General features: G+C 41.7%; 1 protein-coding gene across 2 annotated transcripts in view; it reads left to right on the top strand.

Annotated features, from left to right (window-relative positions):
- RCAN1 (regulator of calcineurin 1) overlaps positions 1-17,563 on the top strand; it is a 42,926-nt gene extending 25,363 nt beyond the window's left edge. Inside the window, exons 1-4 of one of the 2 annotated variants that reach the window (XM_084278272.1) lie at positions 8,264-8,526; positions 10,592-10,765; positions 11,760-11,919; positions 14,804-17,563. In XM_084278272.1, coding sequence (XP_084134398.1) covers positions 8,440-8,526; positions 10,592-10,765; positions 11,760-11,919; positions 14,804-14,967 — 585 coding nt within the window. In that variant the 5' untranslated portion in view covers positions 8,264-8,439 and the 3' untranslated portion in view covers positions 14,968-17,563. Of the gene's footprint in view, positions 1-8,263; positions 8,527-10,591; positions 10,766-11,759; positions 11,920-14,803 lie in introns of those variants that run through there. The other variant, XM_084278273.1, reaches the window with a different exon arrangement.
- The last annotated feature ends 6,428 nt before the right edge of the window (positions 17,564-23,991 follow it).

Genomic DNA, 23,991 nt, shown 5'->3' with positions numbered 1-23,991 from the left:
CTAAAATACTACCTGAGTCTTTCAAAACAGATTTGAGAACAAAATCTTGATGCTCAAAGAAAAATTAGCTAGGCTTCTTAAATTGGTTTATCTCAAGCTTTAATATGCAATAGTTCATGCATGACTAATGGTAACTCTTGATTTAAACGTTGAATAGGGACTAAAGATAAGCTGACACAGATTCTGCTTTCCCTGCTCTGTACTGACCTTTTATCATTATCTCCTTCATTACCTGGAATGTACAGAGTGAGATAAAAATACCTTGATTTTACTTTTGTCTTTTCAGAGAAGATTCAGTGGATATGTAAACATATTAAACCAAAAATGCCCCCTGTCTTTTAGTCCTTCTGTGACAATCATAAAGCCAGAGAGACAGAGAAATTTGTAATTTTTTTTTCTTCAAGGACTATTTCAAAGACTAGAATGCTGACATCAAGCTTTTACTCTAACATATTATAAAATAGGTATATATTTAGAAGACAGTCTTTCATATTAGTGTCTGGATCATAACCCTGCCCAATCATCTCAAAATTTAGGCTTTTTTAAAACTCCTGGTTTGTAAAACATATCCTGTCTTCAGCACTGTAGCTATACATGTATATATCAAAACAGATCACAGTTGGCTTGGATTTCTTAAATAATAAACCAAATTTAGGTTCAACATTCTGTTAGTGTCTTTCATCTATGTGGTGGATGCTGCTTTTAGCTCCAGGGTGGAGGGCTTGAAATTGTGTGCTTGCTACTGGAACATCTGAAGATCAGGGAGCTTTCACCACATTGGCTTCAATTTGGTAGGGTTTGAATAAAACACTCTTGGTTGTGGGATTGGATTGTGATGGGTCTTTCTCCCACTTACCACGAGAGGTATTTGGGGAACTTGGTTCCTGTGTCTTTGACTCTACATCATTTCTTGTAAGCTGTCAGGATGTGACTGTCTTTCTGCAGGAGCTTCCATTCCTAGTCACTCCTTGTTTCAGCTGCTGGAGATAGTTCTACTTATGTCACTGTCAACATTTAAATATATCTAGGTTACCATTAAAGGCCCGTTTCTCAGATGTTTAGTCCCTGTTCAGTCTTCAGATGCCATATTCTTTATATACCAGTGTAGAAGTACAGTACCAACACTTCCTCAGTGCCCCTTAGCCCACCCCAATGCATGGGCGATGTGCAGAGGCAGAATCGGAGTGCAGCGTTCCAGCTGTGCTAAGCGTCAGAATATGTATGACATGCTTAAAGAATGCATGAATCCAACTCGAAGCATGTGCCCTGGCCCCTAGATCTCCCTCTGCTGAATCGAAATTATAAATAACTTTACAGCTGTTCCCTCTTCATAAAACAAAGTGGTCATCTTCAGAAGGTGCCCCTTACTCCAGAAATAATTATGGGGGTTTGGTTTAGTAGCTGAGGTGTATAGCATCTCTCTCTCTTTCTTTCTTAAATTGTTTCATCTTGCAGATCCCCCTGTCTGTTAATTACTGTCTAGATTATTTTTTTTCCCCACACTGGTATTCAAACAAATAACCTTGAAAAGGTCAGGCTGATGATGATTTTTCCTAGTTATAGTTGTAGGAAGAATACCTCATGCTTCCTTTATTTCATAGCTACGCAGTGCTTGTGGATATTACATCTCAGGGGGAGGGGAGTGAGGCGACACTCTTTATTTTAGACAAATAACTTCCTTCAATTCTGTTGTAAATAGTTTACAGATGCTTTTTCTATAGTATGCAAAAACGGCCTATTAACACATTTTGGTCTAAAAGTCCTTGTTCTTTTTTAGTTCATATTAAATATAGATGATCTTTGGAGAATTTTCCTCACTTTCCCCTTTTTTAATCTCCACTCTGAGGAAAGGATTTATATAGATACCTGTATTTATAGAAGCCTTCAACAGGTTTAAGTTAGAAGAGTTGTTTAAGGATTTCCTGCCCTTCCCTTTCCATAGTTAGCCTTCTCTATTGTGGCATGTGCACTGCTTCTGTGATGAGTTACGGGCTTTGCTATTGTCCCCATCACCTTTTCTTTCCCCTTTCTGCCTTAAATAGAAATCAATAATCAACGCTGCAACTGCATCCGGCCATGGAAATGATCTTGTTTACCTTTGTCTTGGTTAAAGATTTATCACCTTGCTCTTTGGCTTTTAATGTGGTGGAATTCTTTCTTGCAGGCCCCCTCCCACCCCCAACGTGTAATGAATTGAACTATAATATTGCTGGGCAGTCTTTTTTTCAGGTGTTTTCATACACTTTTAAGAAGCATCATGGGGGTGGAACGTTTATGATTGACCTTGTAAGAACTTCCTCCTTCTCGAGTTCCCCTGCCCAATTACTGCAGAAAGGCTTGGTATTTTGTGATATGCTCTTTCTACTGTAAGTGTATTGCCTGTAGGTAATTATAGTGAATCAGTTAATGAGTTTAAACAGAAATAAATGCAGGAGAAATAGGTAGAGTTTTCTGAAAAATTTGTTTTGATTGATGTTTATTCTTCTATAATTTTAGATACATAGAGGTCTTCAAGTCTTGCATCTTAACCATGTGTACTCTCTTAGTGGAGGTGCAGAATTTTCATAGTTTTTCTGCTTGCTTTTATATGTCTTGCCCTAAGGTCTTAGAAAATAGTCACTCATTCCTCTGCTTTCTTTTTATTGTCAACTGAGACTGGCCGTGTCTGTCTGCAGTACGTACCTACGCTAGCATACAAAGCGGTAATTGTGCTGAACTGGTGCTCTGGTAAATACAGCTGACAGGTATTGAAGCTTTCTTTCTGAAAAGTTCCTTCCTTAGGTAGGAAAGTATTGTCCAATAGTTCAGAGATTTATGGAGTACTTTTCTCAAATGGCACTCCTGTGCAGTACGTAACGCGACTCGATGTACAGACAGGCAGGCTCTTCTTTTGTCTGCCCTCCATACGGAGTCAGGTGCTTAAACTTTGTTAGAACTGCACAAATTTTTGTCTCTGCTTTTATGACTGGAAATTCAGTGACTAAAATATGTGGGCATATGAAATAGTGAGGGGTTATGTGGTTGCTGTTGCACATTATAAACAAAGTTAATGAGAGGAGCTGATGATGACAGTCCTAACTCCATGCTTCGTGCCCCTTTTTCCATTTTGTCATTCTGTGGGTGTTACCTTGACTTAATACTCTGCACGTAGCTCTGTGTAATTTGGAAAACCAGTTTGTGTACTTGTCTTGCTGTGCTCTGTGCGACTTCTTTACTGTAAATAAAATTGCAGATATTTGTTGGGCAGTTTATTCCACACTACTAAGGAATCTAATTCTGCTTGTAAAAAGGTGTTTTGTTGCAGATTATTTTTTTTGCTGAGGTGCTAATCCGGTGTATATATTTTACTCTTGTCTCTTTCTGACTCTCTGATGAATGTGTAGAATATAAAATCAATGAGCACGCACACAACTTTGGAAAACTCAAGGTTTTTCATAACTGCAAAGCAGAAGAAATTTTCCATTAACATTTTCATTTGCATGACAATACTCACTCCCTCTTTGCTGTTTTTATCTGGGTTTGCCTGGCATGGAAGAAATTTGTACAGCTAAGTTAAGGGCTGTGTTACTGCCCTGACTGCGTGAGTAGGTGTTTATCCATTCCATTGCTCTGGATTAGACATCAAGGTCACCAGTCTCTGAATGCTCAGGCTATTGTAAGGATTTTGAGGAGAAAAGTATACTCGAGGGTGATTGGTCTGTCAGTTAACTTTGCTTCATAACAAATCCCATCAGACTTTCACAAAGAAATCATGAATCATGTCCAGGTTTCCTTTCATCTGTCTTTGTTTTGGGGGGGTTGTTTTGGGGGTTTGTTTGAGAGTGTGGAGGTGAAGTGTTGGTTAATTTTTGGCTAGCTAAATGAAACTGAGAACTGTGCAGGCATTTTAAGGCAAGTGACTTAACTTGCTGCCCTCACTTGTGGCTCTTTGGTTGAGCCAGCTGGTGTTGATGTGATTTCTCTTGCTCATCAAGTAAGTTTCAAACCAAAACAAACCCCACAGTACTAAGTGTCACATATAAACAACCCACTTCTTGAATCCCAAGGGCAGGGAAAAGAAGATTTTCCAGTGATGGAGAATGTTACTGTTTCCTGACTGCAGTGTTAGTTTGCAGAGCACTTAAAGGCAGTAGAGAAAAATACACTGTCGAGGACATACACTCATTAGTCCTTCTTGTGTTAAAATTCCTTATGTTTTCAGTGGGATCTGGAAGCTGGCCGTGCTTTACTGTCAGCCCCTCCCTCCCCTTTCCCAAATAGTAGGAAAATGAAACCAGTAGGCATGTATATTCTAGATAACTTCGGTATGCTTATCCCTGCCCTAAGTAAGGGTTAAGGCAAGATAATGAATGTGAAGACAGGAATAGAAACTATATGTTGATAGAGAAAGATCAGCAGGTATATATAGTGGGAATATAGGGATTACATAAAGAGCACTCTCCAAGGGCAATTGTGAAAGTCTGCCAGGGATGAGAGAAAAGAATGGGCTACATTGTTTGATTTCTAGTTAATTTACAGAATTGCTGACAGAGTTATTTTCAGGTTAATTTTCTTCTCCGGACAGTTAGCCTTTGCTAATGCAGGGATTGGCAATGAGCAGTCGTGTTTTTTTCTTTTCTTGCCTTTTTTTTTGCTTTTCTTCTACTTCTGTGGTCTCATCTCCTCTTCTGTGCCTTGCCTATCTTACTGCATGTGGAGATGAAATTATGATCTATTTATGGCATTAAGTCATCTTGTGTTCCCATTATTCCATGTGCTCATTTGACTCCTTGAGCCCCAAAAGCAACCCCAAAATGGTCTCCGATTAGATTTCTCTGCCTGGAAGGTGCTACTAGTGGAGGGTTTGTCAGGTGCTGTTGATGTTGAGGGGTGCTTTAAGTCATCATCAAGCATCTTGTCTGCAGTTTTTAGAGCTCAACTTTTAAAACTCTGTAACTTTCAAAGGAAAGATGAAACCTGAGAAAGCAGGGCTGACCACGTTGTCGAGTCATGCTGTTCTTACCCGTTTGATTTCCCTGATTCTTGTTACCCAGGTACAGCAGCATCCCGCTGCACTGATGAACTTGGTGTTCTTTAGTACCAGACATCGTTTGGTATCTGGATGACAGCATATACCTTTAAGCGGGTGATCTCCTTGCCCTTGTTCTCTTTCTGTAGGTCACTAGGGAGTCTCAGAGAGCAAACTCTCTGAAGGCAAGAGAGAAGAAAAACAGTACTCTGATAGTATCAGAACATCAAATCCAGAAGTTTTGCTGTGCTCTTTACAGACAGTTTGTTAGTATGTGATTAACAAATGTTACAGGACCTGAACACCCCAGAAGAAACATTGCAACACCGTCAGGATTTTGTAATGGTGGTTTTGTAACTTTGACTCTTGGTTTCTACAGTGGATCTCAGGGCTCTCAAATAATGCTGCTGCCTTAAGAGCACAGGGTAGTGAGAATTATTTTTTTTTCTTTTAAGAAAACGAGCCCTTTTTTGTGTGGGGGGATTATCATTCAAGGTAGTTTATTTAATCATCTAATCAAGGCATTGTAGACTGCATTTTTTGTTCTGATTGAGCAGTAAGGATATTAGACCACTTTAAAGTGATTTGTGTTATTTTTCTCAGAATATTAGTTCTCAGTTCAGTCCATTCATAGCAAGGGATATTAGTATGGGACCATCTTTTTTTTGTCTAGATTGTTTCTGACTGGTAATACAAACTTAACAAAAATAATTATGATAATGGATCAGACTGGACCTGGTTACTTTTCTTTGTCTTTTAAATGGACAAAGTAAACCCCAGTGTTTATCAGTAGAAGACACAATGTTTATTTTAAGTCTGGAGAACACAGTGTGAAAAAATTGTTTTGTGAAGTGTTAAATGTTCTCAAAAAACAGTCGGCTTGTTTACAGCTAACACAGTAGTGAAGCAGGCTGTGGTCCTGGTTTAGGTGACAAAGTATATTTGAAGGATGGCCATAGTAAGAGTTGCAAAGCCATTTTCTTTGGGCCTTGGTGATGTGTAAGTGGCGTTGAGGATAGCAGTCAGAGGTATTTTTAACGTCTTGCTCTTCCTGATATCTGGGCAAAAAAAATGTAAGCCCAGAGTTACAGAGGTAAGCAAGTGCCTAGGATCTACCTGTCCTACTTTAAGCTGTGAATGCCAAAATAGGCCTTCTGAAGACTTTCACAGTTGCTGGACTGCTAGGAAGGTTTGACACACTTAGCTATATAAAGGTCTGCAGCTGGGCTGCCAAGGGCTTTCTTCTCTTGAGCAGCTCAAAGTGGCTCCTGTGCAGACCCTACGATGAGGCTATACAAAAGAAATACCCTTCCTCTGTCACGCGCAGGGATGCTGCGGTCACCTCGGCAGCCTCAGAGTATGTCAAATGACTCTGACTCAGTAGCAGGTTAAAGGGGGGACCTTCTTTACTTTCTTATCAGTAGCTGTAGTATTCACCTAGGATGTGGAAAGCGTGTTTTCCTTTTGTGCACAGGTGATTCATGACCATGTTTTCCAGATGAGCATCCTGATGGTCTGTGGAGTCATGCCTGGTGCTTCCACTTCCGAAGTCTTTAAGACACTTGGTGACCTAATTCCTGGGCAAGGGCAGGATTCAAGACATACTCGGCGTGATTTTCTGTGTGAGCTCAGGTGGTTCACTGCTTGGCATGGCAGCTGTTTATGAATCCTCTTCTTAAGTATCTGTGTTTCTGGGTGCAGGTCAGGAGCTTTGGAACTCAGATCCCTTCTCACTGTATGTGTGCCCAGTCCAGATCTCAGCAGTGTTGAGTGACTGGATACACACTGCATCCCGTCTTCCCGGGAGCTTGGGGAGAAGGGAGCTGCTCTTTCTTCCTCTCTTTCCATCCTTCAGGCACCTGGTATATTAGGTGCTCCTGGAGCATTGGAGCCTTGTCACCAATTAATTTCTTTCAGAGTTGAGTTTAATCTCACCACACCAGTTGTTGAGTTGTCCTTCAGAGCACCTTCTGTTTTCCTGGGTTGAGCTTAATGTTAAGTGAGGGATTCCAAGGAAGGGTGTTGGGAAGTTGATCTGAGTCCTCTTTAAGGCGAAGGTAACTTCTAATTTTATAATAGCAGAGAGTTTGACTACTAAATGGGGATTTTAGCCTGTGGCACAATAAGCATCCTTAACTTTAAGCAAGTAAATACAGCCCATATCACTTGATAAGACTGTTGATTTGAATAGTTATGCATGATTAAATATTAACTTATGACTGTCTGTTGTTTGCAAATATTTCGTAAAACTTGATGCTTATGTCATAGTCCCATGTTATAGGAAAATTAACTAAATGCACTTACAGTTTTGACTGGATTATAAATTTTGATCTGAAGCTGCATAGCAGAGTTCCAAATAGCTTCTAAAAGCTTCAGTTTAATTTTAGCATATTACTTTAAAGGGTAATGATTTTTTTAAGTGACTCCTCATTAAAAAAAACCCAACACACAAACAACAAAAAAGCCCCCAAACAAAACCCTCCCAAACACACACACTCCCCACACCCCCCCAAAGAAAAACCCCACCAACACACCCCAAATCCTGTGTTTTGTGTTACTTTTTGGGAAACGTTCTGAAACTGGGCTGCAGATAAACCAGAAAATGTCGGAAAAGTAGGTTTCATACCTCATCACTGCTGTCAGTAGTTCAGATTGTCTCTTAAAAACTTTTTTTGATGGAGCTCCCCCCAGCCATCTCAAACCTAAACCTAAAAAAACCTCGACAGTTTGAGGCTCATATGGAGTTTGTAATAAAATGAGGCTGGTCATTAATCCATCTAGTTTCTTTGAAGAAAGCTTCAAAATGAATTGTCACTGTAATGGGGAGGAAAAAAGTATATTCCCAAATCAATTCCTCTTAATCTCTAAACTTCAGTCCCTGTATTTTTTCCACAAGATTACTGAAAGCCATTGACCTGAGGGATTTGTTTTCCGTTCTGAAGTCTTGAAATTTTCCTCCTGGCTAATTACAGCCTATTACTCTAGACTTTGGTCCTTTAGCAGTAACATTTTCCATCTTAAGATGGGTTGTCCCATTCCAGTGAAGAGCATGTTGTCTGAGCGTTGAATGGAATTACTACCAGTGGAAACTATGCTGCAAGAGGCTCGATAAAGCAGCTGCTGTGCAAACCTCAGCTGTTTTTTCCATCCTCCCGAGCGCTGGTAATTAGCATAGGGAAGCTGACTAACGTGCTGACGTCACCTCTTTCCAGTCGCAGCTTACATTTTGTTCCTGACTGCCTCAAAGCATGCAGGACTTTGTTCAGGAATTCGCTGTCATATACAGGATGCTCTGAAACCTTTCTTCTTTTTTTTTTTTCTTTGAGGGGCTGGACTTGTTTCCCTTATAAACGCTGCCTGCAGGACCAAGGGCTTCCTTAAAAGTCTTTGGCTTCTGCGGGAGAGCGAGTGTTGCTTTGGCAAAGCACAACATGCATTTCAGAAATTTTAACTACAGTTTTAGCTCTCTGATTGCCTGCGTGGCAGATAGCGATGTCTTCAATCAAGCAGAAACAAGGGTATGCTTTATCTTTCATGTTTTCTTGCTGTGAGCTGCTGGAATGCTGAAGTATGTAGGTGCTGTTTAAGATATGCATACCTCGGGAGCTTTTTTGACTTGTAAGAAGATTGTGGTTTGAGATGAGGGTCTTGGGTCTTACAGGTCTGTAACAGTGTGCTCCATTATGAATGAGTCTTAACTCTGGAGATTATTAGAACTTAAGTTGGGAGTTCTTGAAAATTATTAGAAGTTTAGCTCCAGAATTCCTTGACTGTGCAGAGTATTCTTCCCTTGCCTGTGCATTTCCAGCAAATGTTTAGATGATAATTTTGGTAGTAAGACTGACATAATTTATAGTACGCTTCTTACTTTTCCTGGGGTTTTTTGGTTGGTACTGTAGTTAAGAGCATAATGTTAAAACTCTAAGAAGTCCCCTTGGATTTATATTAAGCTGATTAAAATTAATATAATGTAGGCAATCCAGTCCTGCTACAGTGAATTGTTGCCTGCTAGCATACTTTAAGGAAAAAAATAACATTTTGTTCAGCGTCATGTTGTTGGTGGGACATTTATGATCTCTCTCTAATCACACACATTTTTTAAAAACCCCCATGTATAGTGCATAGATCTTGCAGGTTCTGTCTGAGTTTGTGTTGAATGTGAGCTTTGAAATGCAGTGCCCTCTCCGGAGGCAGACAACTACAGGCTTTGTGTGCGGAGGGTCCTGGTCTTGTTTCAGTCCTGGTCTTGTTTCCGAGCCCGTTTTGAAGAACATTAAGTGTGGCTCAGCAAGAAGCAGGACAGCTCTGGTTTTGGAAATGTCTTTGAAATATAGTGGTTCTGTGTGCAACTGTGGTGAGCTTGTGGAGCAGAGCTTTTCAGAAAAGAGAACATAATTCTTAAGTAATCACTATCACCTTATGTAATCTTAATGCTTTTTCTACCAATTTAAAATGCAACAGTAAAAAAAAAAAGAGAAGTGTAATTTTATATCCTTGTTTATTCTGGCTTTGCATTGAACTCCTAGTTAGCTTTTGTGAAGATAAAATATCTGAAATCTGAATGCTTGATCTTTTGCCACCGCTGAAAGAAGGCTTGTGCCTGGTTACGATGTTCTCAATGTGAGCTTGAAACACTTTGCAAGGGCATGGCAGCTTCACAGCCTCCTGCTTCTTTGCTCTGGTGTCCTGAAGTCAGAGTGGAAGCACTCTTCCTATAAATTACATGAAAAATACCCAAGTCAGGTTTGCATAGATGCCCTAGGAGCACAAGCCCAGAGTCAACATGGAGGTAGCCAGCTGTAGGTAGAGGTGCTTCAGACTTGTCACACAGCCACAGACAGTAAAGCGACTAGGCTACAGCCCTGTGAAAGTAGGAGGCATTGATCCTATTCCTACCCTTACCACACAGTCAAAACAGAAAGTGTGTCAAAGGCCCTTCAGGAGCTGTAGGCTTAGTGCTTCAGGTTTTTTTAGGAAAGGTAGTGGGAGCTTTTTTAGAATTTGGTTCCTGAAATAGAAGAGGCTATTAGACTAGAGTTCAGTAGTAAGAAGTTCATTTTCCTAAATGAAAGTAGCAGCTATTAAAGCAGGAGATGTTAATGAACTTGATTATGCATGCTGAGTCACTGAAGAAAATTACATTTAGCTTGCAAATACGTTTTTTTCATTTTTCTCTATTAAAACTGGTTTCCTTGAAAATTGCACGCTTAGACAAAGGCACGCTTGGCAGACTTTTTTCAAGGCCTTTGGATATTAATTTTGTAAGACAAGCATTTCTCTTTAATATCTTACAAATACTACTTTTTAAAATTATGTCACCAAATCAGGGTATCGTGTCCAACACTTATTAATGGTAATCTGTTTTTTAACAAGGAGGAAAAATGCCATAGAGAGAACAAGTGATAGGTTAGAAATGATCATTAAAAAAAAAAAAAAGAGAAAAGAAGAAAAAGAAATCTAAGCTGTTGAAAATACATCAATATTGATGAGCAGTAGTATGCCCCTACCAGTAAGTGCAATTTATTTCTGCATTTCTTGTAGACTATTGAATATTCACTTCCTTGTCTGGTCCTTTCTTTTCAGGCCAAATTTGAATCACTGTTTAGAACCTACGACAGAGATATCACCTTTCAGTATTTTAAGAGCTTCAAAAGAGTACGAATAAATTTCAGTAACCCTCTATCGGCAGCAGATGCCAGAATCCAGCTGCACAAGACAGAGTTCCTTGGAAAGGAAATAAAACTGTATTTTGCCCAGGTAAGTCTTTTTCTAATTATCCTTGTAAAGGTACTAAAGCAGAACTTACTTGAGAGAAGCTTCCACAAGTCTTCAGTCATGCTAATGAACACTGATAACTTTTTCAGACTGATTAGAGAATCAACTAATGAACACTGTTAATTAGAGAATCACAGGTTGTTCCCAAGCTAGGAGTATTTGGGGGCTGTTGATGCGTTTTGCATGTCTCCCCCTGTACTGTTTTGATAACCTTGGGGAAAAGGAGTGGATGATAGTGCCCAGCACAGTTTAAGGGGGCGGGGGAAGCAGAGTGTGCTCTGCCAGCAGTACCCATGGGCGCCCAAGTAATATCCAAGGGGATCCACAGGGTAGAGCTGCACGTTCAGAACTCCACCTGTCGAGACTGCCCTCAGGACTGGGAATGGTGTGTTGAGTGCACGTTGGTACTTGGAGACCACCACCAGTGCAGCCCGACAGCTGGTTAGCCTCTGCCGCTAAAGAAGCGAAACTCTCAGGTTCTGTTGATCTGGGTGCTTTTTGGTAGCTTCTCTGTGTTTTCCTCCGGAAGTTTAATGGGAAAATTAATCTGTGTGTGTCTGTTTCAGATGTCCCTAGGGACAGTCCTGAAGGAGCCAGTTTATTTATATACCTTCTAGAATTCTCACCACTCTCTCTTGTGGTAATGAGTTTCAACACCATTTGTCATTAGGCCTTAAAGCCCATACCCAGCTTCCTCCTACTTCAGTACTTTAAGGGCAGATATTTTTCTGGTGAAGTTGCTGTGAAGCTCCATAATGAGAAGATGCATACTTCATTGCATGTTTCATCAGAGTTAATGAATGTGGTGTATTTCGTATCCTGGGTCGTTCATGTAGCTCTCTTCAAAAATTATAGTTACATGCTGCCACCTTGAGTGCCTGTTACAGCATAACATCTATCCAAACCTTAAAATTCCTCATGAACGATGGGCTCATTGACAGTAGTGAAACAGCTTTGGCTCTGCTGCTTTTTCCAGACTTTGCACATCGGAAGCTCACATTTGGCACCACCAAATCCAGACAAACAGTTTCTGATTTCACCTCCTGCCTCTCCACCTGTTGATTGGAAGCAAGTAGAAGACGCTACTCCAGTCATTAACTATGACCTTTTATATGCTATATCCAAGCTAGGACCAGGTAAGGAGGAGTAGAAACACTAGAGCTTTGGTTGAGTACACCACCTTTTAAACTTTCTGAATTTCTATAATTTCTCAAATGAATTACTGTCTACCAATTAAATTTGTAATGTCAGAAGTATTAGTAAACAGCAGTTTATTGCACACATAGTAATTCCTTGGGATTGCTTGGAGGGCTCAGGCCTCCACAGTGTGACTTGTCTTGTGACTTGTAGAGAGCATGATATTTTAGCTTGTTCATCAGAATATTCAAGAAGCAGCTTCCTAAAAAGTGGCAACCATGTAGTCCCGTACCTTTTGAAGGGATGGGGAAGTCCTCTTTCAGACTAAGACAGGGAACCAGTTAACAGCTGTGTAGCTCTGTGCTAGAATTATCTCTGCATCTGAGACAGTGGTATGCGTAGGAGGGAAACTATCAGTATCATCCTAATTTTCTTTTGGAGTTAAGAGGGAGAAGTTTCTGCCACTCCTTGCTCCTTCTAATTTTCAGCTGCTGCAACTTATTGGAAACTTTGAGATAGCTTTATCCTGGAAGGAAAAGGTTGTGGTTTTTTTTTATTTCCCCCCCACTGTCCAAACTAAAGGAGATATTAAGAACATACTTACCTGTATTTCTAGCACCATCCCATAAGTTCCTTGTCATTTCAGCTAACCATGCTGTTTATTAAAAATACATAGCACCTCAGATAGGGGAAACAATTCTACCTGTTGTTTCTCTCTTAAACCAAATACTACTTTCAAAAATACATGTAAAATTCAGCTTTTCAGTGGTTAATGATCACATCTCTTGGTGTCGTTTTAGACTTAGTTAAGGCAACCTTCTTAACGAGAGTTGGTGCAAATTGTTTCCCAAAAATCTACAAGTGTGGTTTAACTTGTTTGCAACTGTACTGTTAAGTTTAGGGGAGAGGAAAAAGTGGCCACGTGTAGCAGTGGTATCGGAGAGAATAAAAACTGTGGTCTGAATCGTTTTACTACGGCATTTTTATATACCTGTTTACCAACCAGCGTAGGGAACACGTCTTACTAAGTCAGTAGTAAGGGGTGTGGAAGAGGGTAGGGCAGAACTTTGAGCTCCTCGTGTATCAGCTCTCTAGGTAGTTAGTTTATGGTTGACTGAGTGCTGGTGATACCTGACGATTCCAGTGAGAATAAGGCACACCTCACAAACCACTAAGGGAATTCTTCCTACCTGGGAAAATTCATCCCTTTGCGGTTTGTGGAGAGACAAAAATCTGTGCTTATACTGGCATAAAAACTGGGATAGATTATTGCCAGTTTTTAACATAAAAACACCGTCTTCTAAAAGCTGTGTGAATTATAATGGAAAGAACAAACTCGTACTTACAGTAGAGATACAGAATGCTGCCACAAATCATTTGTTTATCCTGAAATATGTAAACTAAGCAGATGAGCTTCCGTGTAGGTCTCTAAAACCATCCATCAAGAATGCTGCTGACATCATAAATGTTTTTTATCACAGACGGTGTTTGCTGGAATAGAGCTTGGTTTTGATGAAATATGTAGAATTAATAAATAACTTCACAGCTTACTAAGTTTATCAAAGCTCAGAGCTTGCTCTGAGGGACCTGCTTTTTTTACTGCAAGTTTTCCTTTTAATTTCAGTAATGCCAAAAAGAAACATGTAGGCATTAAAATAACTAACTAAGGGCATACTAAGCTGTCCAAGTTGGTCCTTTTCCCCCGAAAGTTCCATTTCAAGATGCCCTGCCCTAAGCTCATGGGCAGATCTGTGATCCCTCTTCCCATCAGGTTCTTCATACGTATTGTGAATGGTGAGCCCTGTAAAGCCATACCTCTTGAATGTGATGTTCACTGGAACATGGAGTTAATCACTTGATGCCAAGGAGCAAGCAGGAGTTACTCCAGCACAATGGCTTGTATGTTTCTGAAGAGCTGGAGGCCAGAGCCTTTCCCCCTATGGATCTGCTTGTTGTGCCAGTTCCCCTTCCTAAATTTATTGAGACAGAGCAGAGACTTCTTTCTCAGTAGAGCCTCAGCACTGTGCTGCTTGCTGCAGGCGTTGGCTCCCTTGAACAGCTGATGTGCAAATCACTGTAGTCATTCTATCAGAGACCACTCTCCCATGGAGAGTAATGAGTGTAAAGTAACAAGACAAAACATTAAGGGAAGCTGGTCAAGGAAGCAGTGAAAAGAAATAGGCTGTTCTTTCCCTGACCTAAAGTAAGATTAAAATTATATAACGCTTAGTTAAATTTAAAAGTAATTCTTTATGTTAGGGGGGAAAAACCCCGCATTTCAGATCAGCAATGATTAAGATTTGTATTTTAGCACTTCTGTGCACTGGCTGTGTTTGTATCTGAAGTGTTTCACAGCATACATGCATGAAGCACACTGTCTAGTTCAGCTGTCTTGCAGAGTGCTGGGACAGTGCTGGAGCACCTCCGTGTGAGGTGGGAGGAACTGACTGCATTCAGCTTTTCTGACACTGGAAGTTTTTGGAGGGAAGGGAATTCTGTGGTTTTGCCATCGTTCAGGAAAACAGTGGCTAGTTGGATGGGTAGTTACGTAGGTAGTTAGGTAGATAACCTTGTACACTTTAAAAAAATCTGCCAAGAAGACTTAATGACTGGTCTTGTAGAACACTTTCTTAAATTTAAATAATTGCTTTTAAGAGAATCAGCTGAGAGAAGTTGAACACAACCCACATACTTTCTGGATGGTAAACACGACTGTTGGCAGTGCACCTGCCTGCACCATCTAATGCGCTGTGGCATCAGGCTTTTGTCATCAGCATGTTACTTACACATTTTTATGTATTCCTTTCTTTTTAATGATTTCTTCAATACTTTTCTACAGAATGGATGTTTTTTAATGAGCTTTGTTACTATTTTAACTTTCAGGAGAAAAGTATGAGCTACATGCTGCAACTGATACGACTCCCAGTGTTGTCGTCCACGTATGTGAGAGTGACCAGGAAAACGATGTGGAAGAAGAAACAAAGAAACCCAAACCAAAAATTATTCAGACAAGAAGACCAGATTATGCTCCTACCCACTTAAGTTGAGCTGCTGATGTTTTTCCACGGGTTACAAGTTAAACACACGCAAGGGAAACATTTACTGCGGAAACAGCAGGGCACGGGTTTGGTGGCAACAGCAGCAGTTACAGTAGGAGAAATTCCAATATAAGTTTGCTCAGAAAAAAAAATATAGGAACTTTCATCCTTATTTTTGATGCTGCGGGGTTGACGGATGTCACGAGTGCATTCCCAGGTCACTGGGAACAAAAGATAGGCAGAAGACGACATTTTGAGACGTAACCGGACAACCTAGGTGTATTTTTTTGGGGGGTACCTTACTTAGGCCGTTTCATTCTAAAGCAACTGGGGGAAGCTTTCTTTGTTCTGACTCGCGTAAATCCTCGAACTAATAGACTAGTCATTGTGTGGAGTAGGTAGCGATAACAGAGGTGGGTTTAAAGATTTAAGTATGGGAATTGTAAACACTTTTCTTACAATAGATTTTTGTGCATGTGTATTCTTGGTCTTCTAAAGTAACTTTGCATTATTTTCTATAGTTTCTCACATGTTTCTGGAAATCTGGGAAATTGTTTAAAATATTTATTATCTCAGCATCCTGGACTTACTATTAGATGTGTATATACTTATATATTTATATTTGTTTTTATTGGCACTCATTTTCCAGCAGGCATACAGTTTCTTCGGCACCTTATTTTGGTGCTATGTGACTTGTGTGCTTTTAAAATTTTAACCTTTTAAATGCCTATATAGGGTTTTATCTGGCAAAGTAATGGAAAAACGTGCAATAGGAAAGTTGTTTAAATAAGTTGACTTTAAATTATTTAAGTTTAAATAATTTATATCTTCAATAACATTTGTTCAGTAGTTTTGACTTTCTCATTCAGAAAAAAAAAGAACTCTTAAATATATAAATAAAGTTAATGTTGCATATTCACAGCAATGTAATATTTCAGTGGGAAAAAAAAATGGTAACAGAGTTGTGAACTCTACTCAGTCTGTGAATCTGCACTGCTGTGAGCAGAGGTTTAACAGTGGTGGGAGAACTGCACACAGCGTGTAGAGCAGCGAAGAGAGACGGAGTGCCTTTTCCTTGTCCATTCCTGGTGTGAACTGTTCTACGAGCTGCACACTTGTATCTTTTTCTACTGCTTTGTATGTCCATAAATACAAACTTTCTTAGCTTTGCTTCCAAAACGAGCTGGTATTTAGAGACGCTTAATGCCAAGCAGTGATGCATACTGAGGTGAGGGGTATATGTGGGAGAAGCTTTAGGGGGTTTTATATGTTAGTGTTTAAAGACTGTAGCTCACGACATAGGAGTTCAGAGAAGAAAGGTGGCAGAGAAGGGTATTTTATTAATTGTTTTTTAAAATGGATATTTCTCTCACTTTGAGATGGGTTTCAGTATTTTTTTTTAAGAGAACTGGTATCTGGGGAAAAATTATCACTTGCTGTTTTAGAAAGGGTATGTTTGAAGCTTCTCCACATGTTTTTTTAGAAATCAAAGTGTGGTTCTCTCTTGGCTTGCTTTTGGCACAGTTGGGCTGAGAACGAGTTTTGTAGCTGGTGTTACTAAAAAGAAATCCATTCTGTGCCATTTGAAGCAAGTGTTGACTTAAATGTCCGGGTTCACACCTTGTTTTTTAAACAAATAATATATATTTAAAAAGTAAGATGTATAAGTAAGCCATTCCAAGCTGTGGCGTGGTGTAAACGCGGTGTTACCGCAGGCCTGTCATTATTCAGAGCAAAATAGAATCTGATACCTGCGACTACAGAGAGCAGGAGTGTATCAAACTTGAGTAATAACTTGTCATTTTGGTCTTGTTTTGATTGGTGTGCCCTGTACACTGAAACAAACGCTGGTCCTTGGTGTCTGCCTTGGACCGACCTCAGGTGGCACTGTCTCTGTGGTGACAGTTTTAAGAGACCTAATGCCACGTATGGCTGGAGCCCTATTTTATGGACATGGGGTGCATGAAGTTATTTTGTGTTACTAGTAGCAGTCAGCTGGATACGTGTGCTGCTTATTAGCACACAAAATAAAACGGAGAGAAACTCTGTAGGCTTGCCACAGCTGCCTTTAAGCCTTTCCAAATTTTTCCTCCATGTTTCTGAATTTACCACTGGGTTTAGTGTTTCAATCCATTCAGTTTAAAGTTGTTGGAATAATTCTTGCTCTGTCCTTTTTCCTGTCTTTCCATGATTACCAGTCAAGGCTTTGGTTTTGCCTTAGAAACCCAGGTAGCTGCCGTTCTGTTTCCTAGCAATCCTAAGAGAGCAGTGCTACTTTTCAGCCGAAAAGAACAGGACTTTAAATACCATATGGCTTTTGTCACTCTCCTACGCTGTCATCTGCCTATCAAGGTGGGCACTAGAAGCCATGGAGGTCTTGGGAGCGTTACAGTGTGGTTTCCCCTTCTGATGGTAATTGTAAACAAAGATTGTGAGGCAGTAACATGTTTCTTCTGGTTGTATATCCTGGCGTGTGCCACCTTCTGTTATCATTACTGCAGCGTGCTGCTTGCTTTTTCTGTTCAAATGAATGCTTAGCTGGCATTTTATACAGTTGTATAGTATGGGGCATATTTAAATTAAAATATTTTGTTGTCTTCTTGTACATGTCGTGGTATTTGTGCATGAAACTAGTTGAAGATCTTGCACCAAAACCTGAACTTTAAGCTTCCAAACACTTCTGATTTGAAGAAGGTAAGAATATTGTTCCTGGTCACATCCTTACCAACCAGTTTATTCAGAGAAGCTTTCCAGCCTTCTGCTTAAGTGACTCACATGATCTCAATGAAAGTATGAGAATCTGCTAATTAATAAAATACAGCCGGGAATATTCCAGTTAAAACCTCATTCTTCTATGCCTATTGCTTCCTAATAAAGGTATCAACATCTTACTATTCTAGAATAATCCCTCTGCATTCATAATATCCTTACCAGGATTCTTCTACAACATGAATCGTTCTATTTTTAAAGCTCTTGGAAACAGGAAAATGTATCAGCTTTTTTAATGGCTTTGTGTGGCAAAATGTTAGGCAAGAGTGCACTGAAGGCTTCACTCTCCAAATGGATGGAAATCTCACAGCAGAAAGGTGTTACTGATATTAACACTCATCATTCTTCTCTGCATATGACTGGGAGGTACTGATGCTTGTAAGAAACTTTTCTATACACAGAAGTGGTTTGAAATAGCAAAGTGCTGCTGCTTATCAATAGCAGGCCCGGCCCATCCAGGAGAATTCCTGCATGGTGAAACAGAAATAACTTGGTCCTTAAGTGATCTGGCAACAGTTGGAAGGGGTGGTAGCCATTCCAACTGAGCCATCCTGCTTTACCTGGCAACCTTTGTGGTTTTGGAAGTGTAGCTCATGTTTTATTACTTGTCCTCTGCGTGAGGACAGCAGGCACAGTCTCTGTAAATCCCTGAGTGATCAGTAGCGTTATTGTTTCACGAAACTTGTGGGCTCAGTGACAACCACCCCTCTTGCCAGATCGTGCATTTGGGCATGCGTGGTCTCGTTAAGGGCCTTACGTGTTACCAAGGTCACTGAACAATGTGCAAGGCTATAAAGTCCATCTCTAATCAGGGTTTTGTTTTTCAGACCAGCAGTGAGCGTAGTAACTTTGAAATACTGGACAAATGTGTTAGTTGTTCTCCTTGTGCAGTCCAGACTTGCCGAGGGTGGGGAAGGAATGAACGCCAGCAGCTCGCTCTCGTACCATTTTAACAGGTAGAGGACAGGTTTTGCCCCAGGCATAATCACCTGTCTAGTCAAGTTCTGCTTTGTGGCTGGAGAAAGAATGTCTTAGGGAAGACAAGTTCTTTAACTTGAAATTGGGATTTGCGTCCATAAAGCTTGCTTCCCTGTTCTGGTATGTCCTAAACCCTCCTCTGGTCCCTAACACATGAAATGATAGTAAGGCTCTAAGCATAGACTCCCCTGGAAGCTATTTAGACATTCACTTAGTAGTACTTGGGTTCAGTCGTTGCACTGCTTCTAGGTTACTTCCTTTTATCCTAGGTGGCCCAGCACCCTTTAGAAACATTTTGCAGAAAATTACGCCTGCTTTAAGCTTTTAATAAGTCATATTTGGATGTCTAAAAAGAGGAAACCAAAACAACCAGTACTGGCAAAGACAAGAGATCCCCCCAAGATACTGTACATCGCTGTCAAAAAAGCAGGACTGCAGTGGCGACTCAAGTAGGTGACAGGATGGATCTGGCAGGACTGGATTTATCTTCTCTGCCAAAATTTCCATTGATGGCTAAATTTCCATTAATGACTATCACACTTCAAACCTTCTGTCACTTAACTGATGTGTATTTATGTATCTAAATTATAGTATCTCTGTTGTCTGGCTTTGTTTATTTATTGGTAAGTGGCAGTTGCTTTTTTACTGTGGCATGTTATGTCTGAGGTATGAAAGGGAATGAAATGATGGGAGTCAAACAGGTGAAGGAAAAGACAGAGGCACTTTGGCACTTGGGGCAATTGTGCCACCCTCTCTGTTCGAAGTTTCTGCCTCTTGAACACCACCTCAAGAAGCCTCAGCTCTTCCTAATGTTGCTTCCTCCTTTCACCCCTGCCCTTCTTCCACAAGATGTTACTCAGTATTTCCAAAAGACTGAGAGTCATTGAGGTTTACAAGCATTTCCTAGGTCTTTTCTGCAATGGCTTTTTCCCTCTCCCAAGGGCAGGCACAGCGTGCTGTCTGTGGCTGCAGAGCTCTGTAACAGGATTTGCGACGGTCTCGTGTGCTGGCAGCGCAGCACGGGGCAGCGCCGGTGGGAACTTCCTCAGTGGTTGTCAGTCTGGTGCTGCTCTTTCTGTTAGATTTGGAGCCTATCAGTAATGGCATTCATATTCGGAGTGATTATGTACTTACAGCTTGCGCTTCATAGTCTCAGTCCTTTACATAGCGTGTCAGTTGATTGGGGAGGAGTTTTTTGGGGCTTGTATCTTTCTCCCAACTTAAACTTTTCTTCCACTGGAGTTCATCGTGTACCATCTACCATGCAGGTTCTTTATCTCCTTACCTTTTTGTTTGTGCAGACTTGCCTGTGCTTTGAGTGTGTGTGTGTGTTGTTGTGTGTGTGATCTTGCTATTCAAGTTGTGCCTGGGATTCATTTTGTTTGTGGTCCCATTACTACCGCATCCCCCTTGAGAGAAACCTCTAAGTGTAACTGAGGGCTTTTTCTGTGTTCACTTAGTGCCTGAGGTGTCATACCCTGTCTTTCCTAATCCTAATGAAAGTATATCTGATTTTCCATTTGCTCTGTGCTGCATCCCTCCTGCTGTCATTTATATGTGCTTGCCCTTCATTTTGCTGGTGCAGGTTGTTGTACGGTGTTCTGATGCTGTGCAGCTGTAACTCTGGCCACCTGGCCTCACAGGGTGTCTTGCAATACCTTCAGTACCTCTGTAAGCATGGGACAAGTCAGACTTGTGAGCATGATGCTGGCTGCTGCTATCTACCTTTGTCCAAATCTCTGGAAACCTTGATGGTGTCCGTTCTACTCTACCGCTTCCGGTCCAGCGAGGAGAAGCTTGTGCAAGGATAAAGAGATGTATAAAGAGCCCTAGACTATTGGCAGGGCTTTGTCTTGCATCATTTTTAATGCATATCACCTATTACTTTTGTATTTGTTATGCTTGTTAGTCAGGACAGGCTCCATCTGTCTCAGAGTACCTGCATTTGATGCTGTATTTTGCTCACCCATGTTGCTCAGTTTTCTATCTGGAGCTGCAGGGTTAAGGGCTTTGCAAAACAGGGTTTACTGAGGTACTGCAGAAATCTGGAGGAAGAGGTAGAAAGTATGTCTGTCTTTGGGTCTTCTTATGCCACTGTCTTATGTCTCTTGACTGATGGAATCTTGAGAGTTACTCCAGTATCAAGCCTGTAGGAGCACTCAAGAGGAAAAGTGAAGAGGTCCTTTAAGCGTCATTCAAGTAGACATTACCATTATTAGAATTTAATTTCCTTTGTGGGAATTTGCTGGGCTTTTGGGGTGCCTAGGGATGCTGCTAGATTTAGGCATGTTCTGGAGCTCCCCTGAAAGCTCTCTGCCCCTGAGCATTCCAGTGCTTGAAAGCATATGCTGTCAGGTCTCTGCCAAAATCCTATCATTACTTTCCCTTCTCCCTTAGGTCATAAACTTACATCACCTGATTCTTAAGATCTCTTCCACACTTTTGCTGTAATGGTTCTTCTAAAGTTTTAAAAATGCATTTTTCAAAACCTGACAGGCTTTTAAATAGATTTTGGTGAAGTCATCTTAGTGTTGTTTCCTTACAGCCCCTCTCATCAGGAAAAATAAAAGAGTCTGACTTTCTCATGACTCTAAACAAGTCGATCAATAGGAGTGCCTTGGAAAAGAGGGATGTAATCTTGTATATTCTCTCAGAAAGAGGTCCTGAAGCTTTTTTGTTGCTTTTTCATTTCTAAGATGCAGTTGTCTAGGTTGCTTCTCCCCTTCTTTTCCCTCATTTCTTTCCATGAACCAATTTGTGTGCTGTATGATCTGAGTAATAACTCACATCAGAACTTCAATGCAGTTCTCAATGCAATTGTGCATCTCCTTTCTTTTCCTCGTTGGATCTGGCAGGCAGGGGAGACGGGTGTGATTTAAGAGCCTTAAAGCGTAAGTAAATGGTTTCATTCTGGTGAATTGGAAGAGGTTTGAGGAGGTGCCCATAGGTGGAGCTAAATATCAAGCAATGTCATTGCGTGCCACTGAATAAAATTACAACTTCCACCTCCAGCTAAGGCTCCCATCGCAACAGTAGATGTGGAAAAGGAAAGAGTTTGCTGGTAGGTCACAGAAGTACAGTATTCCTTGTCTCTGATCCCTTTGAAAACGGCTGGTTTGAAATAATCTGTGGGGTATAGAAGTCTTATACCAAAATACTTTCTGAAGGTAATCATAAGCTGTTTTAGCAGCAAGATGCAATGTCGCGCACTCTGCTCTGCGTAATTTCGTTGATACCACTCATGAAAGAAAGTTCACATATGCAAAGTATTTGGACCAACTTGCTAAGAAATCTGCCTGTCCAGAGCAGGTTAACTACTGGAAGGTAGTCTTGCTTCACACCTCAGCTTGGTTAAAGGCTGCAAGGAGGCAGTACAGGTTTTGAAGATCTCTGTTTCCGTGTGTGCGGTTTGTGCTTTATGACCTCTGAAAAGCACACTGAATGTGTATCCAGTGTGAATTGCTTCCAATACTTGAATCCCTGCATCTCTGGGTATGCCTGTATGTGAGTAAGCATTCCTACTGTAATATGGAGTTAATCATGGGATCACAGAACGGTTTGGGTTGGAAGGGACCTCAAAGCCCATCTAGTTCCAAACCCCTGCCACGGGCAGGGACACCCTCCACTAGCCCAGGTTGCCCAAAGCCCCATCCAACCTGGCCTTGAACACTGCCGGGGAGGGGGCTTCCACAGCCTCTCTGGGCACCCTGTGCCAGTGCCTCACCGCCCTCACAGGGAAGATAGATTATATATTAGGAAAAAATGAAATCTACCCTCCTTCAGCTTAAGGTCATTACCTCTGGCCTATCACTACACTCCCTGATAAATGGTCCTTCTCCCTCTTCCCTGTAGGCCCCGTTTAAGTACTGGAAGGCTACTATAATGTCTCCCCAGAGTCTTCTCTTCTCCAGACTGAACAAGCCCGACTCTCTTAGCCTGTCTTCACAGGAGAGGTGCTCCAGCCCCCTGACCAGCTTCATGGCCCTCCTCTGGATTCACTCCAACAGCTTCAAGTCATTCTCATACTGTGGACCCCAGAGCTGGATGCAGTACTTCAGGTGGGGTCTCACCAGGGCAAAGCAGAGGGGCGGAATCATCTCCTTTGACTTGCTGGTCACACTTCTTTTCACAGAATCACAGAATCGTAGGGGTTGGAAGGGACCTCGAGAGATCATCGGGTCCAACCCCCCTGACAAAGCAGCTCCCTAGGACATATCACTCAGGCGTCCAGACGGGTCTTGAGTATCTCCAGAGAAGGAGACTCCACAACCCCCCTGGGCAGCCTGTCCCAGGGCTCTGTCACCCTCACTGTGAAAAAGTTCTTCCACATGTTGGTGCAGAACTTCCTGTGCTCCAACTTGGAGCTATTGCCCCTTGTCCTGTCTCCAAAGACCACTGAAAAGGGGCTGGCCGATTCCCCCTGCATCCCATACTTAAGATATTTATAAACATTAGTTAGGTCCCCCTTTAGTCTTCTTTTCTCAAGGCTGAACAGTCCCAGCTCACTCAGCCTTTCTTCATAGGGGAGATGCTCCAGGCCCTTAATCATATTTGTAGCCCTTCTCTGGACTCTCTCCAGGAGATCCCTGTCCTTTTTATACCAGGGAGCCCAGAACTGGACACAATACTCCAGGTGGGGCCTGAGCAGGGCAGAGTAGAGGGGGAGGATCACTTCCTTTGACCTGCTGGCCACACTCCTCCTGATGCAGCCCAGGATCCCATTGGCTCTCTTGGCCACCAGGGCACACTGCTGGCTCATGGCCAACCTGTCATCTACCAGGACCCCCAGGTCCTTCTCCACAGAGCTCTTCTCCAGCAGGTCATCTCCCAGCCTGTACTGATACAAGCAGTTATTCCTCTCCAGGTGCAAGACTTTACACTTGCTTTTGTTGAATCTCATCTGGTTTCTCCCTGCCCAGCTCTCCAGCCTGTCCAGGTCTCGCTGGATGGCAGCGCAGTGTTCCTGCGTGTCAGCCACCCCTCCCAGCTTTGTATCATTGGTGTACTTTTGATGCAGCCCAGGACATAGTTGGCTTTCTGAGCTGCAAGTGCACGTTGCCAGCTCACGTTGAGCTTGTCCACCAACCAACACCTCCGAGTCCTTCTCCTCAGGGCTGCTCTCAACTCCAGGCTGGGCAGAAAATGGTTTGTGCTTGGGATTGTGCCAACCCACATCTAGGACCTTGCACTTGGCCTTGTTGAACTTCATGTGGTTTGCACAGACCCATCTCTCCAGCCTGTCTGGGCCCCTCTGCAGCGGCATCCTGTTCCTCCACCATGTCGACT

This window comes from Gallinula chloropus, assembly GCF_964237585.1.
Source record: "Gallinula chloropus genome assembly, chromosome: 1".
Classification (NCBI taxonomy): domain Eukaryota; kingdom Metazoa; phylum Chordata; class Aves; order Gruiformes; family Rallidae; genus Gallinula; species Gallinula chloropus.
The sequence above is the reverse complement of the archived record's forward strand: the minus strand, read 5'-3'. Positions and strand labels throughout refer to the sequence as shown.